This window comes from Sarcophilus harrisii, chromosome 4 (assembly GCF_902635505.1).
Source record: "Sarcophilus harrisii chromosome 4, mSarHar1.11, whole genome shotgun sequence".
NCBI lineage: Eukaryota > Metazoa > Chordata > Mammalia > Dasyuromorphia > Dasyuridae > Sarcophilus > Sarcophilus harrisii.
Window position 1 is genome coordinate 49,146,941 of NC_045429.1, and position 26,231 is coordinate 49,173,171.

The following is a 26,231-nucleotide window of genomic DNA, read 5'->3' on the forward strand; positions in this document are numbered from 1 at the left end:
GCTTACATTTTGTTGGGGGGTAATACAACATTTAAATACATCAGAAAATAGGATATAAAGAATGTTGACAAATGATAGAAAGCAGTATATTATTAAATGTTTGTTTTTAATAGTAAGTGGAGTAAGTGTTTTGGGATTTTAGAGGAGGGAGAAGTGATTGAGGACTAGTGGTTGGCTGAGATTCAGTGGGAATGTGGGAATTGAATTCTTTAAACAGAGACTGGCTGACCAGAGACCTTAAGGGAAATGCATTTGGAATGAGGTGAAGAGTGTCAGAAGTCTAGGCATGTCAAACATGAGAGCAAAGGCATGAAGGAGTAACTGAAAAAATGTATGAAACAAATGTTAAACACTTGGTATGTAAATTGTGCTATAGATCCAAATATAAAAAAAATTAGGTAGTTACTGCCCACAATGAGCTTAAATTTCTTTAAAAAAAATCATTTATATTTTATTTTCAGATTTGCATTCTTCCTTCCCCTTCCCCACTAAGAAAGCAAAAAAAAACCAAAAAAACAAAAAAGAACAACAAACCTGTTACAGATATATATAGTCAAGTAAAACAAATTCCTATATTGTCCATTAAAAAAAAAAGTATGCCTTAATTTGCATTCCGCGTCCATTATCTCTTTATTTTAAGGAAGGTAGCATACTTCATCATGAGTCCTCTGGAATTGTGGTTGAACTTTGTATCAATTAGAGTTTTTAAGTCTTTCGTTGGTCTTTGTCTTTACAATATTGCTATTTATAAACTGTTTTCTTGGTTCTGATCATTTTATCTTGTATCAGTTTATGCAAATTTTCGCAGGTTGCTCTGAAACTGTCATAAATCATAATTTGTTCTACCATTCCTCATTTTCTCAGTTTCTAATTCTTTGCCATCACAAAAAAGAGCTGTTCTAATTATTTTTGTATGGATGGATTTTTTTTCTCATCTTTTCTTGATCTTTTTGCATGTAGACTTAGTAATGGTTTTGCTGGGCCAAATTGCTTTTCAAAGTGGTTGTGTCAGTTTACAGTTCTACCAAGAGTATTTTAAAGTACCTGTTTTCCCACAATCCCTCCAGCCTTTTTTATTTTCTTATTTGTCTACTTTGCCAATTTGATGGATTTGAGGTGGTACTTTATAGTTGTTTTAATTCGCATTTCTCTGATTATTAGTAATTTAGAGCATTTTTTAATCTGGTTATTGATACCTTGATTTTTTTCCTCCAAAAATTCCCGTTTCCTTTGACCATTTGTTATTTGGAGAATTACTCATTATTTGGGAAATTCCTCTTATTCTTATTAACTGGAGTTAGTTCCTTATATATTTTAGAAATGAGTTTTTTATCATAGAATATGTTGCAAAGATATCAATCCAGTTTCTTGCTTCTCTTCTAATTCAACTGCATTGGTTTTATTTGTGCAAAAACATTTTCATTTTATGTAATCGAAATTGTTTGTTTCTTCTATGAATGCCCTTAAATTCTAGAGGAAAACAGCACATGTGTGTCAGTGGTAGTCAGGGATGGGTATGTTAATCAAGGAAGTCACAGGTGTGGTCATTGGAACTGTAGGACAATTGAATGGAATATCCTTTCCAGGAACAGTAGTATTAATTTGTTTAATATTTCCAGAGTTACAAATGGAGAGTAGGGGTGTTAAAGAAGCAGCACAACATGAAGATAACTGGGGAGTATTGTAGTGGATCTAGGTCATGGCTCTCTATGGTAAGACCTAATCAATCATTTGGAATCCCAGTGACTCAGGGTGGGATCTGAATAGAATGCTATGTAGGGAATAGTATGGAGTCAGCCATAATTGTTTTGGGAATTATTTCCACATAAGCACAATGCTTATTTCTGTGAAAGGATTGATGGGAAATACTTGATTGTTGGTAGCAAACTGAATTATTACCTGGAAAGATTATCATTTAAGAAAGAGGATTTTAAGGTACTATTCCTTTCTTAGAAATGTGGTTTTAGTACATTTTGAAATGTGTAAAATTGTTTTTTCTTCTGTAGAGCTTTCTAACAATAATAATTAGTGTTTTCAATTGTTATTATATGTGTGTATGTGTATGTGTGTGCGTTTGTACACACACACACACACACACATATTTAGGAAATCAATTTTGAAAAAGTTGAGTCAGTGGCATATTAGAGGGATCTTTGACCTTGCTGTTGAATTTATTCTGTTTATTACTCTAAATCAGGAGTCCTCAAACTTTTTAAATAGGGGGCCAGTTCACTGTCCCTTAGACTGTTGGAGGGCTGGACTATAGTAAAAACAAAAACTTTGTTTTGTGGGCCTTTAAATAAAGAAACTTCATAGCCCTGGGTGAGGGGGATAAATGTCCTCAGCTGCTGCATCTGGCCCACTGGCCGTAGTTTGAGGACTCCTGTTCTAGATTATGGCTCATCTCTAACTTTTTATCTGTTATAATTCTTGTCTGAGTCTTTTCAAAAATCCTTCAAAAGTAATCTATTCCATATTCTAGATTCCTTCTCTTGATCTTTTCATTTTTTTGTGCATTCTTAGATTAGCCATTTCATCTCTTTTACAACATGGTTGACATACTTTTCTTTCAGTTCATATATGTCCTTAATGATGCTCATTGCTTCACTTTTTGTGTGCAAGATATAGTTTGATAACGCTGTCTGTTTCTATCTGCTTCTTTCTAAATTTCTCTTTGGGGCACCTGTTATAATACATGTTTCCTAAAAGTGTGAACATAGTCTTAGGTTCTGTTAACAGAATTTTAGTGACTTTAGGGTCAATCCTTGAGGTATTGAAGAAATAGTATTAACTTAAATAGGATTAGGTTAAAAAAAGTGTCTTATTTGGACTTATATTTAAACTTTTTTCCCCTTTTACTTTTGAATATTGTTGGAGCAGCTAAATGGTGCAGTGGATAGAGCATCAGCCCTGAAGTCATGAGGACCTGAGTTCAAATCTGGTCTCAGACACTTTCTAGCTGTTTGACCCTGGGCAAGTCACTTAACCTCAATTGCTTCAGCAAAAGAAAAAAATATATTGAAGCACACTACACTAGTGCTTTTAAATCATATGCTTGAGGGGAAGGATTTAGATCTTGTCAAAAAAGTTATGAATTACGTTAGTAAAGTCATCATAAGAAGGCAAGTGTAAAATAAAATAAATAAAAGGACTACACGTTTTTCTTTGGTTTATTGTGAAGTGCTTTTAAATCATAAGACTGGGGGGAAAGATTTGGAACTTGTCAAAAAAGCTCATTGGTCTTTTGTGACTGGAATGTTGACATAATTTCTTTCTTATACCTTCATCTGGTTATTTTCATTCTCTAGAGCCTAGCTACTGCCATGAACAAAGTTCTTGGCATTCCATATCCTGAAACAGCATTAAATGCCATAGTTTCTATTATGAAACAATCTCCCTGGTTCAAATTATATTCCCATTCTTGTTGCCCATTGCTGGTAAAACCATTCTCTTTGAGCCCTAACTTCTTTGGAAACTTTACATAATATTTTAAAGGGAGCACAGTTTGTTATTGGCTCTGTTCCTGATGGAAAAAGCAAGCACAGGCTCTCCACTTGCTATGAAAATTTTCCTCACGAGTATCTTTGTAAGTGGCAATGCTAGAACTACTAAGGACACTTCATTGGAAAGCATGTTTATCTCTCTCTGATCTCTCTCTTTGGTCATTGAATTTTCCCAGACATATAAGTTTTGTTAGTTAAAAACAAATAACATTTTAATTTATGGTACATTCATTGTTATTTCCAGTTACCATGATTGTCACCATCAAAATTTATGAGCATGCACAGGGTGCATGATGATGATACACCATGTCTCTGTACTAGGTTATATCATTTGGATTAACTGCTTTGAATCTTGTGGTGAGTTGAGGTAACTTAGAAATTGTATGTAAACAAATGAATTATAAACTGTGATTATGGAGTACATAAAAGTTATGAATTATATTAGGAAAGTTGGCATAAAAAGACAAGTTAGGATGGGAATGGGAATAGTGAACTAGTAGAGCTGAATATTCTTGAGTGAAATAGAAAAAGTCTAAAATAAATTTTAAAAGATTTTAAGACAGAAGGATAATATTGGGCTGCAAGAGTCCATTCCAAACCAGACTAAAGTGTAATTGAGAAATGTTTAATAAAATATATAAAAATACAATATAACATAGATAATTTTAATTTGTGGTTTTCTAAGTCAATATGCAGACCTCAGGGACCCATTTCTATTTGAGTTTGACACCACTTTAAGAAACAGAAAAAAGGAAGGCAGACTATTCTAGTTTGGCAGGATCTTCTTTGATCAAGAAAATCAATCTTTGATCAAGGAGAAATACAGTTCAGTTTAGCAGACATTCATTTGTGTGCCAGTTGCTCAAGATGCAAAAACAAAAATAAAAACAGTCCTTGAGATTTCACTTCAGTGAGAGAGAAGTTGACTTGCCACTTTCTGAACTAAAGACTAAGGTAGAGAATGGAATTGGCAGTGAAGAGGTCTGGATTCTAATGATAATGATTAAGCACTTAAAGTTCTTTGGAGGAGAAGCAGAGTAGTAAGTCCAAGTTGTTATTGTTTCCTGGAGTTTGTAATGTTATTGGCATGATGTGCTTTAAAAATTAAGCCTATGATTTCAGTATTTGTCACACATTTAAAAGTGAGTGAATTTCTGGGCCTTTAAAGAAAAACAAATGCACTTTGAATCTGATTGCTCTTAATAGTAACCAACTAGAAAGATACTAAGAATCCGTTCCAACTTAAAGAAGTTATAAAATTTTGTTGATGGAAAACAGAAAACAAAAAGAACTTGGAGTATTTAGTTTTTGAAAACCCAAGAATGGAATTTGAGACATCTTTAACTAATAATTTGTCTTCACTACTGAGTCCTTTGTAATGTCAAAGTCTTTTCTGATTTGTCTTTGTGCAGCCTGTCTAGTAATAACATAAATGATGACAAGACATTTTAGCACTATATTTTTTAATGAGGAAAATGCAAAAATCCCTGTGTGACTATCTTTATAGTCCTTTGGTTCAGATCAGATATTTTTTCAGGGTGCATGTTGGAATCATAAGAGCATATTTGACAAGGGTTTGTGGAGGCCCCATTGTAGAATCTAGAGATCATAAGTTACATGCTAATAATATTATGACCTTCCTGTGAAAAACCTTTAGAAAGAAGAAAAAATATAATTATTAAAATATTTGTATTTATTCTTTTACATTGCATATTTTGACTTCACAAAATTAATTTTTTTCTATAATTTTGAATTTTTTGTTATTCTGAACTTGGCAAATTCCAATAAATATTTTCATATACAAAGACAAGATAAAGAATTTTATATAAAACTTATTTGTTGCCTACAGCTTACACATTTTAAAAGTCTATAATAAAAGTATTATATTACATAAAATTATAGAACTGACTTTCTTGTTGGTTTCTCCCCTGAATTTCTTTATATATGTTTCAAATCCTTTCATGGTATTTATTTTACTCTATTTTGGGGGCATCCCTTTTAGTAGCCCTCTGTATTCAAGAATTCTTTGCCACTCCCAATCTTCTCTTAATTTTTAACAAAAGAAGTATAATTAGCAAAATAAAGCCACAAATTGACCTTGATCAAAACTATATGTTTTATTCTATACCTCTAATTCATCACTTGTTAGGAGGTGGAGGTAGTCTGTTTCAATATCAATCTTTTGTAGCTTTGATTGATAATTTCATTGGTCAGAGTTAAGTTTTTCAAATTGCTTTCCTTTGCCATGTTATAAAACGGAAGAAAGGAAGGAAGACCGCAAACTAGCAAGCTAGATTAAGTGCTTTTCAAGTATTTACTCTTTTGATCCTCACAGAAACCCTGGGAAAGTAGGTGTTATTATTAAATTTTTTTTCATCTTGCAGTAGAAGAAACTGAGGCAGACAGACTGTTCAGAGTTACATAGCTAGTAAATGTCTTCAGTCCAGATTTGAAATTAGATCTTTCAGATTCCAGGATTAGTGCTTGTTCCATTGTATCACCTAAGTTGCTTTGTAGTCGATGCATAAATGATTTTCCTAGTTAAGCTCACTTTACAAGTTTCTTTGGATTCGTCCCCTTGATTATTTCTTATGGCACTGTCCTATTCCATTATATTTATATCACATTGGAAATCATGTTCCAATTAATGGGGCATACTTTTACTTTCCAGTTCAGTTTTTTTTTTTTGATGGAGTTAAAGTGATGCTATAAATATTTTTGTACTTATGGATTCTTTTCCTTTTTGATTTCTTTGGAGTTTGTGCGTGATAATGGTATTGCTGGGCTAAAAGATATGTGTAGTTTAGTGAATTATTATTTGTAATTCCAAATTGCTTTTCAGAATGGCTGGATCTGTTCACAGCTCCACCATACCATTAGTATGTCTGTTCTCTCATGTGTCTTCGAAGGGTTGTCATTTTTTTTCTTTGTTTTAAATCATCTTTGCGAGTCTCATGGGTATGAGGCAGACAAAGTTTTAATTGCATTTTTATTATTATTAATGATTTGCATAATCTTTTTCTATGTGGTAGTTGATAGCTGATTTTGTTCTCTTGAACCTGCCTGTTCACATCCTTTGATCACTTATTTATTAAGGAATGACTTTTTTATTTATATTTTTTATTTAATTTCTTATATATCTTGAATATTTGATGTTTATTAGAGAAATTTGCTGCAAAGATTTAAAAAAATTTTCCTTCTAATTTTAACTGCATTTATCTTATTTATTTTTTTAAAATTTTAATAGCTTTTTATTTACAAGTTATATTCATGGGTAATTTTACAGCATTGACAATTGCCAAACCTTTTGTTCTAATTTTTCCCCTTTTTCTCCCCACCCCTTACCCTAGATGGCAGGATGATCAATACATGTTAAATATATTAGAGTATAAATTAAATACAAAATAGGTATACATGTCCAAACCATTATTTTGCTGTACAAAAAGAATTGAACTCCAAAATACTGTACAGTTAGCCTGTGAAGGAAATCAAAAATGCAGGCGGGCAAAAATATAGGGATTAGGAATTCAATGTAATGGTTCATAGTCATCTCCCAGAGTTCTTTTGCTGGGTGTAGCTAGTTCAGTTCATTACTGCTCCATTAGAACTGATTTCATCTCATTGCTGAAGATGGCCAGATCTATCAGAATTGATTATCATATAGTATTGTTGAAGTGTATAATGATCTCCTGGCCCTGTTCGTTTCACTCAGCATCAGTTTGTGTAAGTTTCTCCAGGCCTTTCTGAAATCATCCTGTTGGTCGTTTCTTACCAAACAATAATATTCCATAATATTCATATACCACAATTTATTCAACCATTCTCCAATTGATGGGCATCTAACAGTTTCCAGTTTCTGGCCACTACAAAGAGGGCTGCCACAAACATTCTTGCACATACAGGTCCCTTTCACTTCTCTAAAATCTCTTTAGGATATAAGCCCAGTAGTAACACTGCTGGGTCAAAGGGTATGCACAGTTTGATAACTTTTTGAGCATAGTTCCAAATTGCTCTCCAGAATGGCTGGATATATTCACAGTTCCACCAACAATGTGTTAGTGACCCTGTTTTCCCACATCCCCTCCAATATTCTGCATTATTTTTCCCTGTCATTCTAGCCAGTCTGACAGGTATGTAGTGGTATCTCAGAGTTGTCTTAATTTTTATTTTTCTGATTAATAATGATTTGGAGCATCTTTTCTTATGGCTAGATATAGTTTCAATTTCATTGTCTTAGAATTGTCTGTTCATATCCTTTGACCATTTATCAATTGGAGAGTGGCTTGATTTTTTTTATAAATTAGAGTCAATTCTCTATGTATTTTGGAAATGAGGCCTTTATCAAAACCTTTGACTGTAAAAATGTTTTCCCAGTTTATTGTTTCCCTTCTAATCTTGTCTGCATTAGTTTTGTTTGTACAAAAACTTTTCAATTTTATATAATCAAAATTTTCAATTTTGTGATCAGTAATGATCTCTAGTTCTTCTTTGGTCATAAATTCCTTCCTCTTCCACAGAGGTAAACTATCCTGTGTTCCTCTAATTTATTTATAATCTCATTCTTTATGCCTAGGTTATGAACCCATTTTGACCTTATTTTGGTGTATGCTGTTAAGTGTGGGCCAATGCCTAGTTTCTGCCATACTAGTTTCCAATTTTCCCAGCAATTTTTGTCAAACAGTGAGTTCTTATCCCAAAAGCTGGGGTCTTTGGGTTTGTCAAACACTAGAGTATTAAGGTTATTGACTGTTTTGTCCTCTTAACCTAATCTATTCCAGTGATCAACTACTCTTATTTCTTAGCCAATACCCAGCATTTATCTTATTTAGGCAAAAGTGTTTATGTTTTATATAAACAAAATTGTCTATTTTATCTACTAGAATTCTCTCTATCCCTTGGTTGGTCATGAAGTCTTCTTTCCATAGTTGGGAAAGATACCTCTTTCATGCTTCTCTAATTTATAATGAGATCTTGAATATCTAGGTCTTATAGCCATTTGGAAGTTATAAGGGTATATGATATCGATGTTGGTCTAACCTAATTTTTGTCATACTGCTTTCTAGTTTTCTCATCTGTTTTTGTTATATAGTGACAAAATCCTAATAGTTGGTTTCTATGAATTTATTAAATTGTTTTTAAATTTTGTATATGTAACAGGTTCCACTGATCAACTTTTTGCTTAATTAGAGTAGAATAATTTTGCGGATTACTGTTTTGCAGTACAGTTTGATATCTAGACCTGCTAGGCACTTCCTTCCCCACTTCTACCCTCCCCCCCAATATTTTTCTTGAGATTCTTGACTTTTTGTTAAACCAGATGAATTTTTTTAATTCAGTAAATACCCTTTTAGTAAGTCTGATTGGAGTATCCCTGAATAAGCAAATTAATTAGTTTTGTCTTATATGCACAATCCTAATAGTTGTTTCAATGAATTTATAATTTTTTAATTTTGTATATGTAACAGGCCTGATCAACTTTTATGTAATTAGCAAGAATTGTTTTATGGATTACTGTTTTTAGTTTGTATTTCTTGACTCAGGATTTTTTCTGTCACTGTCTATCCTCCAGATCTTTTCTAGAATATTTGGACTTTGTTAAGACAGACTGAATCTTTTGTACATTCAGTACAATACCATCTTTCATAAGTCTGATGTATCCTAATAACAATTAATGTCTTGTCATTATCATTCACATGATTATTATTTATTATTTAGCTCTAATACTTTGTTTAGAAAAGACAGTGTTATGAGAGTATGTTATTTATTTAAAGATTTCTGAGTTAGGTCTTCTGATTGTTTTTCTTTTACATAATTAATCTTATCCAGAGAATTAATTGATTGGACACTAGTGCCATTGGTCATAATAGCTAGGAATTGAGTCCATCTCAATGAACTTTTATATTCTGTCTTGGTCTTGATCATTGGCATTTTATTTTCTCTCATTGTATTTTAATTTAGAAAAGACAGTGTAGCAGTTTTATTTGTTAGCATTCTATGTTAAGTCTTCGTGATTAGTTATTAAGATACAATACTAGTTCAGAGAAATTCTGTTCTTAGCATTGGTCTGTAAGCTAGAATTAGTCATCCTAGAGATGTATATTCCATGATAGCTGAATTGGACTATATTTACTTTTTGATTTAATTTACAAAGTGATATTTTAATCTTGTTATTCTGTAACAGAGGTAAATCTCAAAGATTCTTCTAAGTAATTCTGTAATGATCAAGAGAATGAACTGATATATAGAAGTCTTTGGATGTTTCAGCCAGTATAAACTTGTATGTTCTAGCTGACCAGAGCACCTAGTCCATTTGGAGAAGATAGAGATGAAGGCAAAACATATAGGTTTTCTCAGCATTATAATTTCAAACACTCATTGAAGAAGAGAGGCATATGCTAAACAACAAAGGGAGAGTAATTTAAGGATAACCTAAACATGATTTACCACTCGATATTACAGATAGCTAGAATTTTAAAAAACCATTGCACCCAATTCTGACTGACCTAATTCTCTAGACTATTACAGAACAAAACCATAATTTCATACTTGAAACACTTTATTTATGAATCAGGGAATTTGCTTTTCTTAGATAATTTGGATTCTTTCCATTCACTAGCTTATTAGTGTGAATTTGTTTGTCTCCTCTGGCTCAGCTTACTGTTTTTGGCCTTATGGAAATGTGTCCTGTTTTGTGTTTCTGAGAAAGTTGGGACTGGGACACACAATAAGAGATGTTCTCAGGCCAATTTTGAATGAGCTTGAAAGAGAAGGAATTGAGGAACTTGCTCAAGTTGGTCAAGCCTACCAGGGTAGGAGTTTCCAATGAGAATGGATTAGAGTCTTTTTTTTTTTTTTTTTTTGAGAATATCATTATGAATTCTTGAGTATGAAACCACAGAAAAAGATATTCTCAAAGGTAATTTTGTGAGTATGACAGGAAATGGCCACAAGGAATTCTGAAAACTCCCTTTATCAGTGCAGATTGGTACTTTCTTGTGTCAATTCTTTGTCTTAGAGAGTTTCCTGAACCACACAGTGGGTAAGTGACTTGCCAGGATCACAGAAAGCCATCATGTGTGAAAACCTAGCTATTAGAGCATTATAGACATCAAGCTTTTCCATATATATATATATATATTTCATTTTCAAATGATGGGATTCTAGTAATAGCTTTGGGTCTTTGTTAATAGGGGAAGTGGTATTAGAAGAAAGTATTCGGGGTGTCTGGATAGAGAAGGTCATATTTAAATCATATGTTGAAGGATGACCCTACAAGATCATTCTTACTATGCTCAGGGAAGACACCGGCAAACGAAGACACAATTAAATCTGTTTCATTGTAATCTCTTCACTATTACTTATTTAACAATGTTACTGTTAGGAAATTTTTTATATTGTACCTGAGGAGTCTCTCATGTTCTGTACATAGTTTCCTTTTAGCATCAAAGATATAGAGCTAACTGGCACCTGAGATCATTTTAATGAGGACAAAACAGGTCCAAAGAGGCCCAGTAGCTTGTTGGAGGTCACACAAGTGCTTAATGTTAGAACTAAAATTTAAATCCAGGCTCCTGGTATATGAGGAAGGAACAAAGAAAGGGGGGTGAGATTAGGACAAAAAAAAAAAAAAAGAAAAGAAAAGAAAATACTGAGACAACAGACATCCAACATTGTAAATGGATTTTTGAGATATTCATAGCCATGCATATCTTCAGCTTAGTGAAAATCAAGCTTACCATTTCTCCTTACTTAGGGAGAATAGAATTAGAATAAAAGACTCTCTCTCTCTCTCTCTCTCTCTCTCTCTCTCTCTCTCTCTCTCTATTATACCTTTTTATTTGCAAGCTATATGCATGGGTAATTTTTCAGTATTGACAATTGCAAAACCTTTTGTTCCAACTTTTTCTCTCCTTTCCCCCATCTCTTTCCCCAGATGGCAAGTTAAGCAATACTTGTTAAATATATTAGAGTATAAATTAAATACAAAATAGGTATACATGTTCAAACCATTATTTTGCTGTACAAAAAGAATCGAACTCCGAAATATTGTACAGTTAGCCTGTGAAGGAAATCAAAAATGCAGGCGGGCAAAAATATAGGGATTGGGAATTCGATGTAGTGGTTCATAGTCATCTCCCAGAGTTCTTTCGCTGGGTGTAGCCGATTCATTTCATTCCTGCTCCATTGGAACTGATTTGGTTCATCTCATTGTTGAAGAGGGCCACATCCATCAGAATTGATCATCATATAGTATTGTTGTTGAAATATGTAATGACCTCCGGGTCCTGCTCATTTCACTCAGCATCAGTTCATGTAAGTCTCTCCAGGCCTTTCTGAAATCATCCTGTGGTCATTTCTTACCAAACAATAATATTCCATTATATTCATATAACACAATTTATTCAACCATTCTCCAATTGATGGGCATCCACTCAGTTTCCAGTTTCTGGCCACTACAAAGAGGGCTGCCACAAACATTCGTGCACATACAGGTCCCTTTCCCTTCTTTAAAATCTCTTTAGGATATAAGCCCAGTAGTAACACTGCTGGGTCAAAGGGTATGCACAGTTTGATAACTTTTTGAGCATAGTTCCACATTGCTCTCCAGAATGGCTGGATGTATTCACAATTCCACTAACAATGCATCAGTGTCCCAGTTTTCCCACATCCCTCCAACATTCCGCATTATCTTTCCCTGTCATTCTAGCTTATCTGACAGGTGTGTGGTGGTATCTGAGTTGTCTTAATTTGTATTTCTCTGATTAATAATCACTTGGAGCATCTTTTCATATAGCTAGAAATAGTTTCAGTTTCTTCGTCTGAGAATTGTCTGTTCATATCCTTTGACCATTTATAAATTGGAGAATGGCTTGATTTCTTATAAATTAGAGTCAATTCTCTACATATTTTGGAAATGAGGCCTTTATCAGAACCTTTGACTGCAAAAATATTTTCCCAGTTAATTGCTTCCCTTCTAATCTTGTCTGCATTAATTTTGTTTGTACAAAAACTTTTCAATTTGATATAATCAAATTTTCTATTTTGTGATCAGTAATGATCTCTAGTTCTTCTTTGGTCATAAATTCCTTCCTCTTTCACAGGTCTGAGAGGTAAACTATCCTATGTTCTTCTAATTTATTTACAATCTTATTCTTTATGCCTAGGTCATGAACCCATTTTGACCTTATCTTGGTGTCAAATGTCTGAGGTCAGTTTGAAATTCAGGTCCTCATATCCTTCTGACTCCAGGGCTGGTGCTCTATCCATTTTACCACCTAGTTGTGACCTGGAAGCAGTTTCAAATAAAATTAAAAGTATTTTGCTCAGGTTAATCCATAGTCTTTATAACCAAACAAGATAGAGAGGCTATTGATCCTTTTAATGATAGACCTCATAATCTCAGAAGATTTAGAGATAAAAAAATCAGGACACATAAGCATGTGAAGCTTGTAGATAATTCATGCCAAATATAACCAAGATTTGACATATGCATCAGTCTATAATATTAGTATGAACTTCCAATAATCATATTTTACTCTGTCTTCAGTATGTAATCATTTGTGCCTTTCAAGTACTAGCAGCATTACATGCTGAAAAGGTTATTAGTCTATTCTTCCACTTTGACCTATAAACCTATGGTTTACCCACCCACAAATACTTTTAATTGAAAAAAATAAAAGAGAATATGACTAGAATATTGATTGTTGAATTAATCCAACTTTTAAAAAGAATTAAGCCATTTATGAAAGTTTTTTTTGTTTTTTTTTGTTTTTTTTACATAAACCTCTTTTATGGCCAAATAAATGTGCAGATGCTTGTTTAATAATATAATACCACTTTTTATGTGGTGAGTTTTAAATGGAGAATACTTTACAACTATATGTGGTTTTTTAAGGGTGGTAAGACAAGTGATTAGGGAATGAGATGATTAGAAATAATAATTGGATCAGACTATTCCAGATATACTAGTAGTCTACAATAAATATAATACTTTCTCTTGATTTTAGATAGATATAATTTGCCATATTAAGAAAAGATCCATTTATTGTGCTTTTTGCTATTAAGACATTTTGTTTTTTCAAAAACCTTTTCTGCAACTATTTATATAATTTTGTGATTTGTTTTTAATCTGTTGTGATCTGTAGCTTATAGTATTCCTAATATTTAATGAGGCCTTTATTTTTTGTATAAATCCAACCTGACCATAGTGTGTATAATCTTTTAAATATACTATAGACTTTTTGCTAATACTGTATCTTTTATGTTCAGTAGAACTGTTGAGCAATAGTTTATATTATTTTATTGCCTTTTCATCATAGAAGGAATTAAATAGGCTTCCATTTCCTACTTTGCAAGTAATTCATGAAGTACTAGAATTAATTTTTCTTTTATAGAATTCTCTATAATTTTAAATTCATCTTGCTCTGAGGATTTTTTAATAGGACTTCATTTATGGCTTCTTCAACATATTTTTATGAGACTGGATTATTTAAAACTCTTTATTTCTTGTTTGGTTAGACTGCTGTGATTTTCTCATCCCTTTGTGCTTTCTGGTCTATTCATTTATGACTTCCTCTTTACCCTGATTAAAACTAGTTTGTGTGGTGCTAATTATAAAAAATGAAAGAAAAGATATATATACTAGAAAAGTTGAATAAAATTGGGATTATATCGGAACATAAAGAATGAGTAGGATTTATATAGGCAGAAAGAAGAGTAGAGAAACATTCTCAGTAAGAAAAATCTTAATAAAAGTACAGAGTGGGGAGTGAGTTTGGGATGTATGGAAAATATTGACTATTGGATGTTGAATAGGGAAGGGGAAATAGGGAAGTAGTGGAGGGGAAAGGATAGAGTTGTATTTCAGAAAGCTTGAGAGAGGAATTTGTTTTTGATTTTCAGTGATATGGATTGAGAGAAAGGACTTGGATCTATTGGAGTAATCAGAATGTGAGATTTCACTCCATTTTCACAAACAGTGATAGATGGAAATGGAGTGAATAATAATCTAATATCTGACAAATACTTTGAAGGAAGAAAACATGGTGACTTGTAAATATATTTTTAAACAGATGATGAGAGAGAAGAATAATCAAAGATGATTCCAGGATTTCTAGCCAGGGAGCCTGGAACATTAGTGATATAGCACAGGCAGTAAACTCCCAGTAAGGAGGGAAGGTTTATTTGTTTTTTTCCTAACAGTAAGGAGGTGGATATAACTTTAATTTGTATATGTTGAGTCTGAAGTGATTATGGGACTTACAAAAGAAGGTACCCTGTATACCACTCAGAACATAGGCCTGAAGTATAGCTGAGAGATTAGGGTTAGAGATGTAAATCTGGGATTCATTGTTAAAGAAACAGGTCACTGTTTAAATCCTTTCATTCATTAAATTCATTCAACAGTGAATGAATTCTTTAAGTGGTTGAGTGTATTAATATAATTATGATCTAAAGCAATAACTCTAAATTGTTTAGGAGGGAAAGGAAAAAGAGAGTTTTTCTCTCAAATCACTTGTGCATTGATAAAAAGGAGCTACCACTATTATATAGGAATCAGGTGTTGTGTTCATAGATTAATGAGAGAAAAGGGCCATTTGGTATGTAAGATTTGTTTCATAATCACATATAAGCATAATTATGCATTTAAGCAATTTTCAAAATATAATTAAATGAAAAATAACTAACTGACTCCAGATAATTTCAATAAATGAGTGATCTATAATTTTGTCAGTGTAGATATTCCCACTATAACTTAGTTGTTGGTCTCTGAGAATTGCTATAATCTAGCAAATAATCATTGTGTAGTGAAGTGATTCTTTGTGAATATAACTAGGATAGTTTTTAGAGAAATATGTTCAATCATTGGATCTTTTACACAGGTCACCTCAGCATTTAGCAAAAGGACTCTAAATTACACTAAGATGAAAATGAACCTTTGTTAATATAATACAAGTAATTTATGATGAGGTTAACAGCATGTAAAAGACTTGTAAACAAATAACTTCCCAGGATTATATGACATTTAAGGGATGAATAAACAAGATAGGTTTCAAATTTAATCAACTCTGTCTCTTTCCTTAGGTGACTGTTCTACGGAGACAGCAGCGCATGATCAAAAATCGAGAGTCAGCCTGTCAATCTCGTAAGAAGAAGAAAGAATATATGTTAGGTTTGGAGGCAAGGTTAAAAGCAGCCCTTTCAGAAAATGAGAGACTTAAAAAAGAAAATGGATCCCTGAAGCGGCAGCTAGATGAAGTAGTATCAGAGGTAGGTGTTACTCAATTTAACAAATGTTTACCAAGTACTTAAGATACACAAATCCTGGGTGCTGGGTGGGCACAGGAGGTAGAAATACAAAAATGAAAGAATCCTTGCTTATGCCTATCTTTGACTTTAGTGTTGGGTTAAGGAGCTATTAACTTACTAGGTATAAAACTATTAAGGAACTTAACTTCATAGTCAAATTATTGTGAGCAAAGTAGTTCTGGGGAAATAGGTTTTGAGTGATCTTTTCTATAGTCAAGATAAAGCATTGGAAAGAAAGCTCTCTCAGATTCATAATTACTATACATCTCACCACTCGCTGTTTTGCCTTTTTGTTTTGATGAGGACAATCATTTTGAGGCATTTAGATGATTGAGTTATTCAAGTCATATTTCCTCTTTATGTTCTCAAGAAATGGTGGTTTTATTAGTACAATTGGATAGTTTCTAAATAAGATTTCTTTCACTGTTTTTCCTGTTTTTCTAATATCTCAGTAAAGATTACAAACATCTCAAAATTTTTGCAGATGAATAGCAAAAACATATTACAACCAACCCACTTTGGAGCGGCAATATGAGTGACTCATTGTTCTTTATCTATTTTCTCCTGATTGTGTGCCACATAGTAGTAATTTAAAAATTATATTCTGTAGAAAAACTTTTCCCTCACCTTTTGATTAATTCTTCTTCTTTTTTTTTCTTTTTTGACTGAGGCATTTGGGGTTGTGACTGGCCCAGTGTTACACAGCTAGAAAGTGATAAATATCTGAGATCATATTTGAACTCAGGTCCTCCTGACTGCTCTATCCACTGCGCCACCTAGCTGCCCCTGATTAATTCTTTAAAAAGAAACATATAGTTTACATAGTCTAATAAAAAAGATAATTTCTTTTATATAGCCATATAAGGCTAATTTTTAATCCAATTCTAATTGTCCATATTTGTGATTATTTGGAAATTTATTTTTCTTTCCTCCTGTTACTTAGATTTTATTCATTCTTAGTTTATCAGAGACATGCAAGGAAGAGGAAATGAAATTGAAATCTGTTTGAATGTAACAACTTAGTGAATTTATATTTAAGCTTAACAACTTGAATGAATGGTAGTTGAAACTGATGACTAACATGATATGTTTAGATGATCTATATTTTGTCTATCCATTGCTGTCTTTATCTTTCATTACCAGAGGGAATCAAGAATTTGATGAAGTCTCAAGACTCAGTAATATTTAAAACAGTTTTGCAGATATACACCCATTTGATGAGAGGAAATACATTTTTGCACTTGAAAACTAATGTGTTTTCTCCCTGTGTTCCTTGTAGTGAGCTAGTAAAATGGTTATCATATGCTGGTAAATTCTTGATGCAACTAATGCAAGATTGATTGTGTAATGTGAACCTTCTTTGTAGAACCAGAAGCTCAAAGTCCCCAGTCCAAAACGGAGAGCTGTATGTGTGATGGTTGTGCTGGCCTTCATAATGCTGAACTATGGTCCCATAAGGTACACATTTATATATTTTGATTTGGTTATTAAAAATGTAAATAGGAAAATATTTATCATTGTCATTTTTAAAAGATAATGTTTATTGATATGAAATGATGTTAGAACTGTTGGTCAGCATTATTATCCCTTTCATATTAGATGAGGCTTTAAAAAAAAAGATGGCTAAAAAAGTCCTTCATTTTTTTCTAACCATATTATAAATGAATTTGCTTTCATATCCTGAGTTACCGATATGACCACTTTCTGTTTCATTATTCAGCTTAATCAGTAAAATGATTTAGCATCACTGATTCTAAGTCAGCTGAATGAAGTCAGACACAAGTTGGATCTAGGTGGGAGAACAACAAGAGATTGTGTTCTAGCTAGATTTTTATAGATTTTGAGTGAGTATTTGTAAAGTATTTAGTTGAGTTTATGTTTCTAGAGGTAATTTAATATGCAACTCATAGAGAATTATCTTCCAAAAAGTCCCAGAAAGTGGCCTTTCACTTTTACTTCCATACCTCCAAGAAATGGGAACTCACTGATTCCTAATTCAACACTTATATCTACACTTGGATACCAGTGTGTGATAGAGATATTTCTTTCTCGTAATGGTTTTAAAGCTGTCGCTTTGTAACTTTTGCTCACTTGTTTTAATAATGGCCGAATGACATTACAGAATGTAATGGGAAGAGACTTTGGTGGTCATTTCTTTTAACTCATACTCAGAAAGTAATTTTGATTACAACATCCTTAATGAGAATGCATGAGTCCTTCTAATGAGGGAAAATCTACTAATTCTTAAGGCAGTGCATTCTACTTGGACAACTTGGATTTTTAGAAAGGTTTTCTTTATAGCAATTTAACTTTGTCTCTTTATAACTTCTACTAGCCACTAGATGGCACAGTGGATAAAGCAGCAACCATGGCATCAGGAAGACCTGAATTTAAATTCCGCCTCAAATACTTCCTTGCTAGATGTGTGACTCTATGCAAGTCACTTAACATCAGTTGCCTTTTTTAAAAAAAAATGAAAAAAAATTTTTAAACGTTATTTCATAAAACTAAAAGACAATCAAAGAATTCATCTGGAATAACAAAAAGTCAAGAATATTAAGGGAATTAATGAAAAAAAATGCAAAGGAAGGTGATCTAGCTATATTATATAGCTGCAGTTATCAAAACCATTTGGTACTGGCTAACAAATAGAGTAGTAGATTAGTAGAATAGGTTAAGAACATGTGACATAATAAGTCAGTGACTGTAGGAATCTACTGTTTGATGAACCAGACTCCAGCTTCTGGGATAAGAACTCACTATTTAACAAAAATTGCTTGGAAAATTGAAAAATAGTATGGCAGAAATGAGGGATAGACCCACATCTCATGTCCTATATCAAGATAAGGTTAAAATGGATTCATGGTTTAGACATAAAGAGTGATACTATAAGCAAATCAGGAGAACAAAGGATAGTCAGATCTGTGGAGAAGGGAGGGCTATGGCCAAAGAAGAACATTATAAAATGCAAAATGGATAACTTGGATAACATTAAACTAAAAAGGTTTTGCACAAACAAAACCAGTGTAGCTAATATGAGAAGGGAAGCAAAAAGCTAAGAAATTTTTTTTTTAATTTACAGCTAGCTCAATTATAAAACATAGAGAATTGACTCAAATTTATAAGAATACAAGTCATTCCCCAATTGATAAATGACCAAAGGATATGAACATACAAATTTTCTGATGAAGAAATTAAAGCCATTTCTAGCCATGTGAAAATAATTTTCTAAATCACTACTGATTAGAGAAATGCAAATTAAGATAATTCTGAGGTACCACTTCATACCTCTTAGATTGGCTAAGATGACAGGAAAAAGTAATGATAAATGTTGGAGGGCATGTGGGGAAATTGTTGATGCATTGTTGGTGGAATTATAAAATGATCCAACCATTCTGGAGAGCAATTTGGGACTATGCCTAAAGGGCTATCAAACTGATCTATCAGTGTCTCCAATGTATTCCAAAGAGATCATTAAAAAAAGGGAAAAGATCCCACATGTTCAAAAATTTTTGTAGCAGGAAGGAACTGGAAACTGAGTGGATGCCCATTGCTCATCAGTTGGAGAATGACTGGATAAATTATGGTATATAAATGTTATGAAGTATGATTGTTCTATAAGAAATGAAGAGCGGACTGATTTCAGAAAAGGCATAAAGACTTACATGAACTGACGCTGGGTGAAGTGAGCAGAACATTATACACAGAAACAGCAAGATTATGTGATGATCCACCATGAGAGACTTAGCTCTACTCAGCAATGTGGTGATCCAAGACAGTTCCTATAGACTTGTTGAAAATGCCATCCACATCCAGAGAGAGAACTATGAATGTGAAATGAAGCATAATATTTTCTCCTGTTTTGTTTCTTTGCTTGCTTTTTCTTTCTGTGGTTTTTCTCTTGTACAACTGATTTTTCTTGTACATGACAAAAAGGAAAAGATGTTGAAAAGTATTGTACATATATAGCCTAGATCAGATATTTTGCTGTCTTAGGAAGAGGAGCTATAATGGAGGAGGGAGAAAAAATTCACAACACAAAATCTTACAAAAATGAATGTGGACTAAATAAACCTACCATTTGTCAAAAAAACAAACAAACAAACAAAAGGAATTTGAAAACTATCTTTACATATATCTGGAAAAATATAATACTATTGAAGAAAAAAAAAAGAATATCAAGAGAATTAGTGAAAAAAATGTTAAGGAAGGCAACAATGCAGTAATTATGTAAACAATCTGGTACTGGTTTAACTAAGAAATATAGTAGTAAATCAGTGGAATAGATGTTATATGATAATGGACATATGCTCTGTTTCCAGTTCCTTGTCACTATAAAAGATGCTACAAATATTTTTTGTACATGTGATCATTTTTTCTCTTTTATCATCTCTTTGGGATACAGATCCAGTAGTGATACTGCTGAATCAAAGAGTATGCACAGTTTTATGGCTTTTTGGGCATAGTTCCCAATTTGTTCTCTAGCGATCTAGTGTTTGATAAATCCAGAAAGCTTGTTACCTTTCTGTGAACCTACCAGGTCCCACCCAGATGTTGCTGATATTGCTGGTAAAAAGGCCTTTTAGAAGACCATGGGTGCTTTGTTTCCCAGATACCTCTGTGACACTTTCTCTTGCTGTGGCTTGGATTTGGGCTCTCTTGGTGCTAGAAGCTGAACTACTTGACCTACACTGGGATTCCTGGGTACTAGTCTCTGATAATTCCTTACTGTGCCTTAAACAGATTCTAAACTACTTGGGCCCAGAACTTCTAGGGTGCATCACACTGAGCTGTGGGAAACTTTTTTCTACTTTTCCTTGTTTGGGGCTGCCCAGATGCTGAGCTGCCAATTTTCTTTGTGTTGTCTTCCTTGGGTGTTCATCAGGCCCTGTCCCCTCTTTGCCGATGTGTCTCTGTGCTTCACGCTTCTGAAGGATCCTGGCATTCTTTTTGTGCAGCTGTGAGGTAAATGGAAGAGCTTGTAGTTGTTTCTCTTTGGTTGTCATTATTGTTCCTTTAGGTTCGTTTTTAGAGCTTATCTGGGATGATTCTTGGGCATTTGCACTCTTCTGGTTCTAAAATGTTGCCATCTTTCTACAAACTTCCAGTGGGTTTTGTTTTGAGTTTTAATAAAAGTTCTTATCAGCCTCTTGATACTGTTTTTTTCCTTTTTTGCCTTTGTTGGTTTACATGGCTACTTTAGAAGACTTTCCTTTTAGGTATTATGTAATTTTTGTTTTGAGTGGTGAGATGAAGTGAATAGTCAGCAACAACAATGGTGACTCAAATTTATGTTATGTAATATTACATTTTAAAAAGTGCTTTTATTACAACCACACTGTGAGAAAGACGTACAAATGTTATTGTTCATGTTTTATCACTAAAGCTTAGTGAATTTTCTCATGGTTTCTCAGCTAGCAAATTTCAGTGGTAGGCCAAAACCAAATGTTTTGATTTTATATCTAGTATTCTTTCTACTATACTAGACTACCAAATAGTCTGAGGATATTCCAAATAGTCATTGTAATAAAAGAAGGAAAATTCTACTTATTTATTTATTTTTTATTTACCAAGCATATGTATGGGTAATTTTTCCAACATTGACCCTTGCAATTTTTCCTTTCCTTCCCTCCACCCCCTCCTCTAGCTGGCAGGTAGTTCAATACACACTAAATATGTTGAACGACATATTAATTCCAACATATGTATACATATTTATACAGTTATCTTGCTGCAAAAAATCAGATCAAGAAGGAAGGAAAAGAAAAACCGAGAAAGAAAACAAAATATAAGCAAATAACAACAGAGAGAGTGAGAATGCTATGTTGTGTTCCATATTCTGTTCCCACAGTCCTCTCTCTAGGTGTAGATGGTGCTCTTCATCACTGAACAAGGGGAACGAACCCTCTCATTGTTGAAGAGAGCCATGTCCATCAGAATTGATTGTCATATAATCTTCCTGTTGCCATGTATAATGATCTCCTGATTCTGCTCATTTCATTTAGCATCAGTTCATGTAAGTCTCTCCAGGCCTCATTCTGCTGGTCCTTTTTTTACAGAACAGTAATATTCCATAACATTCACATACCATAACTTAGTCAGCCATTCTCCAATTGATGGGCATCCATTCAGTTTCCAGTTTTTTGCCACTACAAAAAGGGGTATCACAAACATTTTTGCACATGTGGGTCCCTTTCATTCCTTTAAGATCTCTTTGGGATATGAGCCCACTAGAAACACAGCTGAGTCAAAGGATATGCACAATTTGATAACTTTCTGAGCATAGTTCCAAACTGCTCTCCAGAATGATTGGATTTGTTCACAGTTCCATCAACAGTGTATCAGTGTCCCAGTTTTCCCACATCCCCTCCAATATTTGTCATTATCTTTTCCTGTCATCTTAGCCATCTGACAAATGTGTAGTGGTATCTCAGAGTTGTCTTAATTTGCATTTCTTTGATCAATAGTGATTTTTGGAGCACCTTTTCATGTGATACAAATAGTTTAAATTTCTTCGTTTGAGAATTGTCTGTTCATATCCTTTGACCATTTATAATTGGAGAATGGCTTGAACTATTATAAATTTGAGTCAGTTCTCTATATATTTTTGAAATGAGGCCTTTGTCAAATCCTTTGGATGTAAAATGTTTTTCCGGTTTATTGCTTCCCAAGAAGGAAAATTTTGAAATGAAAAGTTCAGTATGATGTTTTCTTGTCAAATTTTCTTCTCAGCTTTGGTCTTTTAATCAAGAATATTCCTCTATTTCATTAAATGCCTTCCCTGTGTAAAATTAATATAATTTTAGTTTGGCTTGTTATTCTTGGTTGTAATCCTGATTCCTTTACCTTCTGGAACATCATGTTCCCAGTACTTTTTACCTTTATAGTTGTGGCAGCTAGATCTTGTGTGATCCTAACTGACACTCTATAGTACTTGAATTCTTTCTTTTTGTTTGCTTACAGTTTTTTTTTTTGTTTGTTTGTTTTTTTTTTATCTTTTACCTGGGCGTTTTAGATGTTGACTAAATTATTAAATCCTAAGAGTTTTCACTTTTTTAAAAAAAAGATAATCAGTCATTTCTTTAAATTTCTGCTTTCCTTTTGGGTTCTAAGATGTCTGTGCAGTCTTCTTTTATAATTTTTTGAAATCTGTGTAAGATCTCTTTTTTGTGCATGTCTTTCCAGTAGTCTCATGATTCTTAAATGATATCTCACTGATCTTTCGAGGTCACTTTTTTCCTTTGAGATATTTCATATTTTCTTCTTTTTTTTTCCCCAGTCTTTTTACTTTTCTTTATTGGTGTTTCTTGGAGTCATTAGCTTTCATTTGGTGAATTCTTTCAAGGTATTATTTTCTATGTAAAGTTTTATATCTCCTTTTTATCAGGCTTTTAATTTTCTTTTCATAATTTTCTTGCATACTTTTCTTTAAAAACAAACAAAACAATAAACTGTCTTTTCCTGTACTTCTCTTATTTGGGTTTTAAAGTTTTTTTGTTGTTGTTTTAAAAAAATCTCTTTAGCTTTCCTGGAAATTCTTATTAGATTTATGTCCATTTGTATTTTTTTTCCAGACTGTTTATAGATTTGCTGGTTTTCTGCCTTGAACTTCTTTGTCATTTAAGTGACTCTTCATGGTTGGGTTTTTTGTTTGTTTGTTTGTTCATTCTTCCAGTTTCCTTCTTGACTTTATGTTAGTGTTAGGCTTTGCTCACTTTTGGGATCAGTGTAAGACAGTACATAAATTCTAAGTAGTGTGATACAGAATGTAAGTGCTATAACTCAGAAAATAGAGATAAACAAGTATAAGTGTAATCAAAGTAATGTTCATGGAGGAAATGAGTTAAATAGACTTAAAATATTTGGATAAGTGGCAGGGGAAGAGGAGGGCATTTTAGACTAGATGAATAACATAAATGAACTTAAGAGTGTGGTATGTTTTACTTAAAAGGATCCTAAAATTTATAAAAGGAAGAGATTATTTCAAATTGTATATATTTTAGGCCATCTCAGTTGCTTTTCATATCCCAGGCCTTTGAACTGGTGTTAATTGGCATGATTGATAAAGTTTTTCATTTAGAATACATTTCCTGAGTCATTCAGTCTTGTTAGTTAAGCCTTCCTTGCGTATTTTCCTCATTTTTTTTTTTTTTTGTGTTGTGAGCAAGAAATAGTTACTTTTCATCACATTTCATATATGAAAACTTGTAATCATTGACATTAAACAGTCTACTGTTACAAATTTACATATTTTAAGGGGAATGAGAAAAGACTTTTTTTTTTTTTTTGGATTAGACACTTTTGGAATTTCTGCCTTCTCAATCTGAGAGATCCCATTCATTACTCTTCTGAATGTGGGCCAGCACCTAACTTTTGAAGTTGGCTTTACTAGTTGCATGGGGGCTGATAAGATTAGTGTATTCATTTTTATACTCTCTGCTAATCTGTGTTGGTATGTTCAGTTTGTTATGTTATGCTTTTTAAAAAGGATTATGTAGCTTGGAGCCATTTTGATTTAACTCCACCACATGATAAATCCTACAAGTATATCTCAGACTTGTGTATACATATCTAGTGCTAGCTTGCAAGCTTATATATGGAGAAACACAGTTTGGGGAAGTAAATAGAATGAATAGTATATTATTGTTATTATTATTTATAAAAGAAAGTTCTACCATGCTTGGATTAAGAAATTTCTCTTCTTTTAATAAAGCCCAAGGAGCAAGAAACTATTCCAAAACAACTGGTTGGGTAGTGAAGGCTGATGAATTTGTTGGAAGAACATCAATTTTATTAAGAAAAGCGACAAGCAGGAGGTATAGCCTGTTGTTTCATCTTTCAGTGGATTCTTAATTTTTCTCTGCTAAATGCCATTGTGTCATTTATTTTTCATTTCTTGGAAGTGGATTGGTAATTATCAATGGCAGATGGTTACTTTTTATCATGAAGATATTGGAGGAAATAGAGTGTATATAGTAAGTTTTTTCTGTCTCCGAGTAGAATTATAGACGGATCTTTATTTTGTCTGCCTTTGAAAAAGCACATAGACATATGAGGAGCAATAGGCAAACTCGGAAGGGAATTGTCTCAGTCAGTAAGTTCATAAACATGTATTCAGCCCCTGTGTCAGCTATGTGTCAGGCACGGGGCAAAATACTGAGCATGGAAGTTGATGAGGAAGAGGTGATGCAAACAACCGTGTACAAAAAATGAGGGTAATATCAGCTAGATTAGAGAAATTAACTGAAAGAGGAGCCTAGAGTTAGGCTTTGTGAAGAAGATCAGATTTTATTAGGACTTAAAAGAAGCCAAGAGGAGCCAAGAGGCAGAGATGATGAGAACATTGTGCATGGGGCCAGGAAATGCCTACAGTTGGGAGCTCTGGGAGCACCTGGAGGCCAGAGTCTGGATAGGTGTGGGGAGGCAGTTTAGGAAGAGCTCATGGTGGGATCATGGTGTATGTGGCTTTTCTTTCTTGCTGCGTAGATATGCCTTTGTTTTTTTCCTTTCATTTCAAAGATCAACAGAATGGATTTCCCCTACAAAAAATAAACCAAAAAGGTCTTAAAAGAAAGTAATAATTAAAAGAAAATGTACCACATACTTAGATTTGCCATTGTTTCCTCTTTTGGAAACCTTTTCCACTGAGACAAATAAAAATCCTGAGAAATAGTTTCTAGGTCATTAATAATCCTCTTTATTAATTAGTGACAATCCAATGCCATAAATCCCTTCTGAAAGGGATCTTTCCTGATTGGTGGACATTTAATGAGGAAGGTGGACTAAAAGCCTTCTGCTTCTCCTACTGAAAATGTAACTTGATCTTAAGACTCAGCAGTCTTAAAGCCTCTGAGCAAAGGGAAGCCATCTCCATCTGCACCTCTCTAGCTAGTTCATCCTGACTGGGTTCTGTTTATACTCTAAACAGAATTGGGTCTCCCAGTTGGGTGGGGTCTTCACTAATGAGGAAGGGCCTGGATGGTTAGGAGCAAATCTCACCACTTAGCCTTGCCCTTCAGAGATGGACTGACTTTTTAGGAGTTGAATTTAACATAAATGATAGATCACATTTTAATAATTAGTTATTAATATAATTGCATAATATTAATTTATTTCATCCTGAGTACTTTTTCTTCATTAGATGTTAAACTTGTGGAGAGAAAATCATACTGCTAAAGGATAAGTTAGTCCATAACTTCCTTTTAAGATCATTTATAAAAAAAGGAAGTCACAAAAAAACGTGTGGTATTGGATTGGTGTTGTCTGGAATTGGTTAGAAGGAAAAAGTCTTCATTCCAACATTTCCTAACCTTGTTAGCTTTTCATTATTGTGCATGAAAAATTCCAGTTCCTTATTCTGAGATGAGCCTGTCTTCAGAAATCTGGCTCTAATTTTTTTCATTTAATCACTGAACACAT

General features: G+C 33.3%; 1 protein-coding gene across 3 annotated transcripts in view; it reads left to right on the forward strand.

The window, feature by feature from the left end:
• Positions 1 to 26,231, forward strand: part of ATF6 (activating transcription factor 6) — a 185,183-nt gene that overhangs the window by 34,320 nt on the left and 124,632 nt on the right. For all 3 annotated transcript variants that reach the window (XM_031936786.1, XM_031936788.1, XM_031936787.1), the window contains exons 8-9: positions 15,588 to 15,773; positions 17,179 to 17,270. In XM_031936786.1, the coding sequence (XP_031792646.1) occupies positions 15,588 to 15,773; positions 17,179 to 17,270 (278 nt within the window). The remainder of the gene's footprint in view (positions 1 to 15,587; positions 15,774 to 17,178; positions 17,271 to 26,231) is intronic.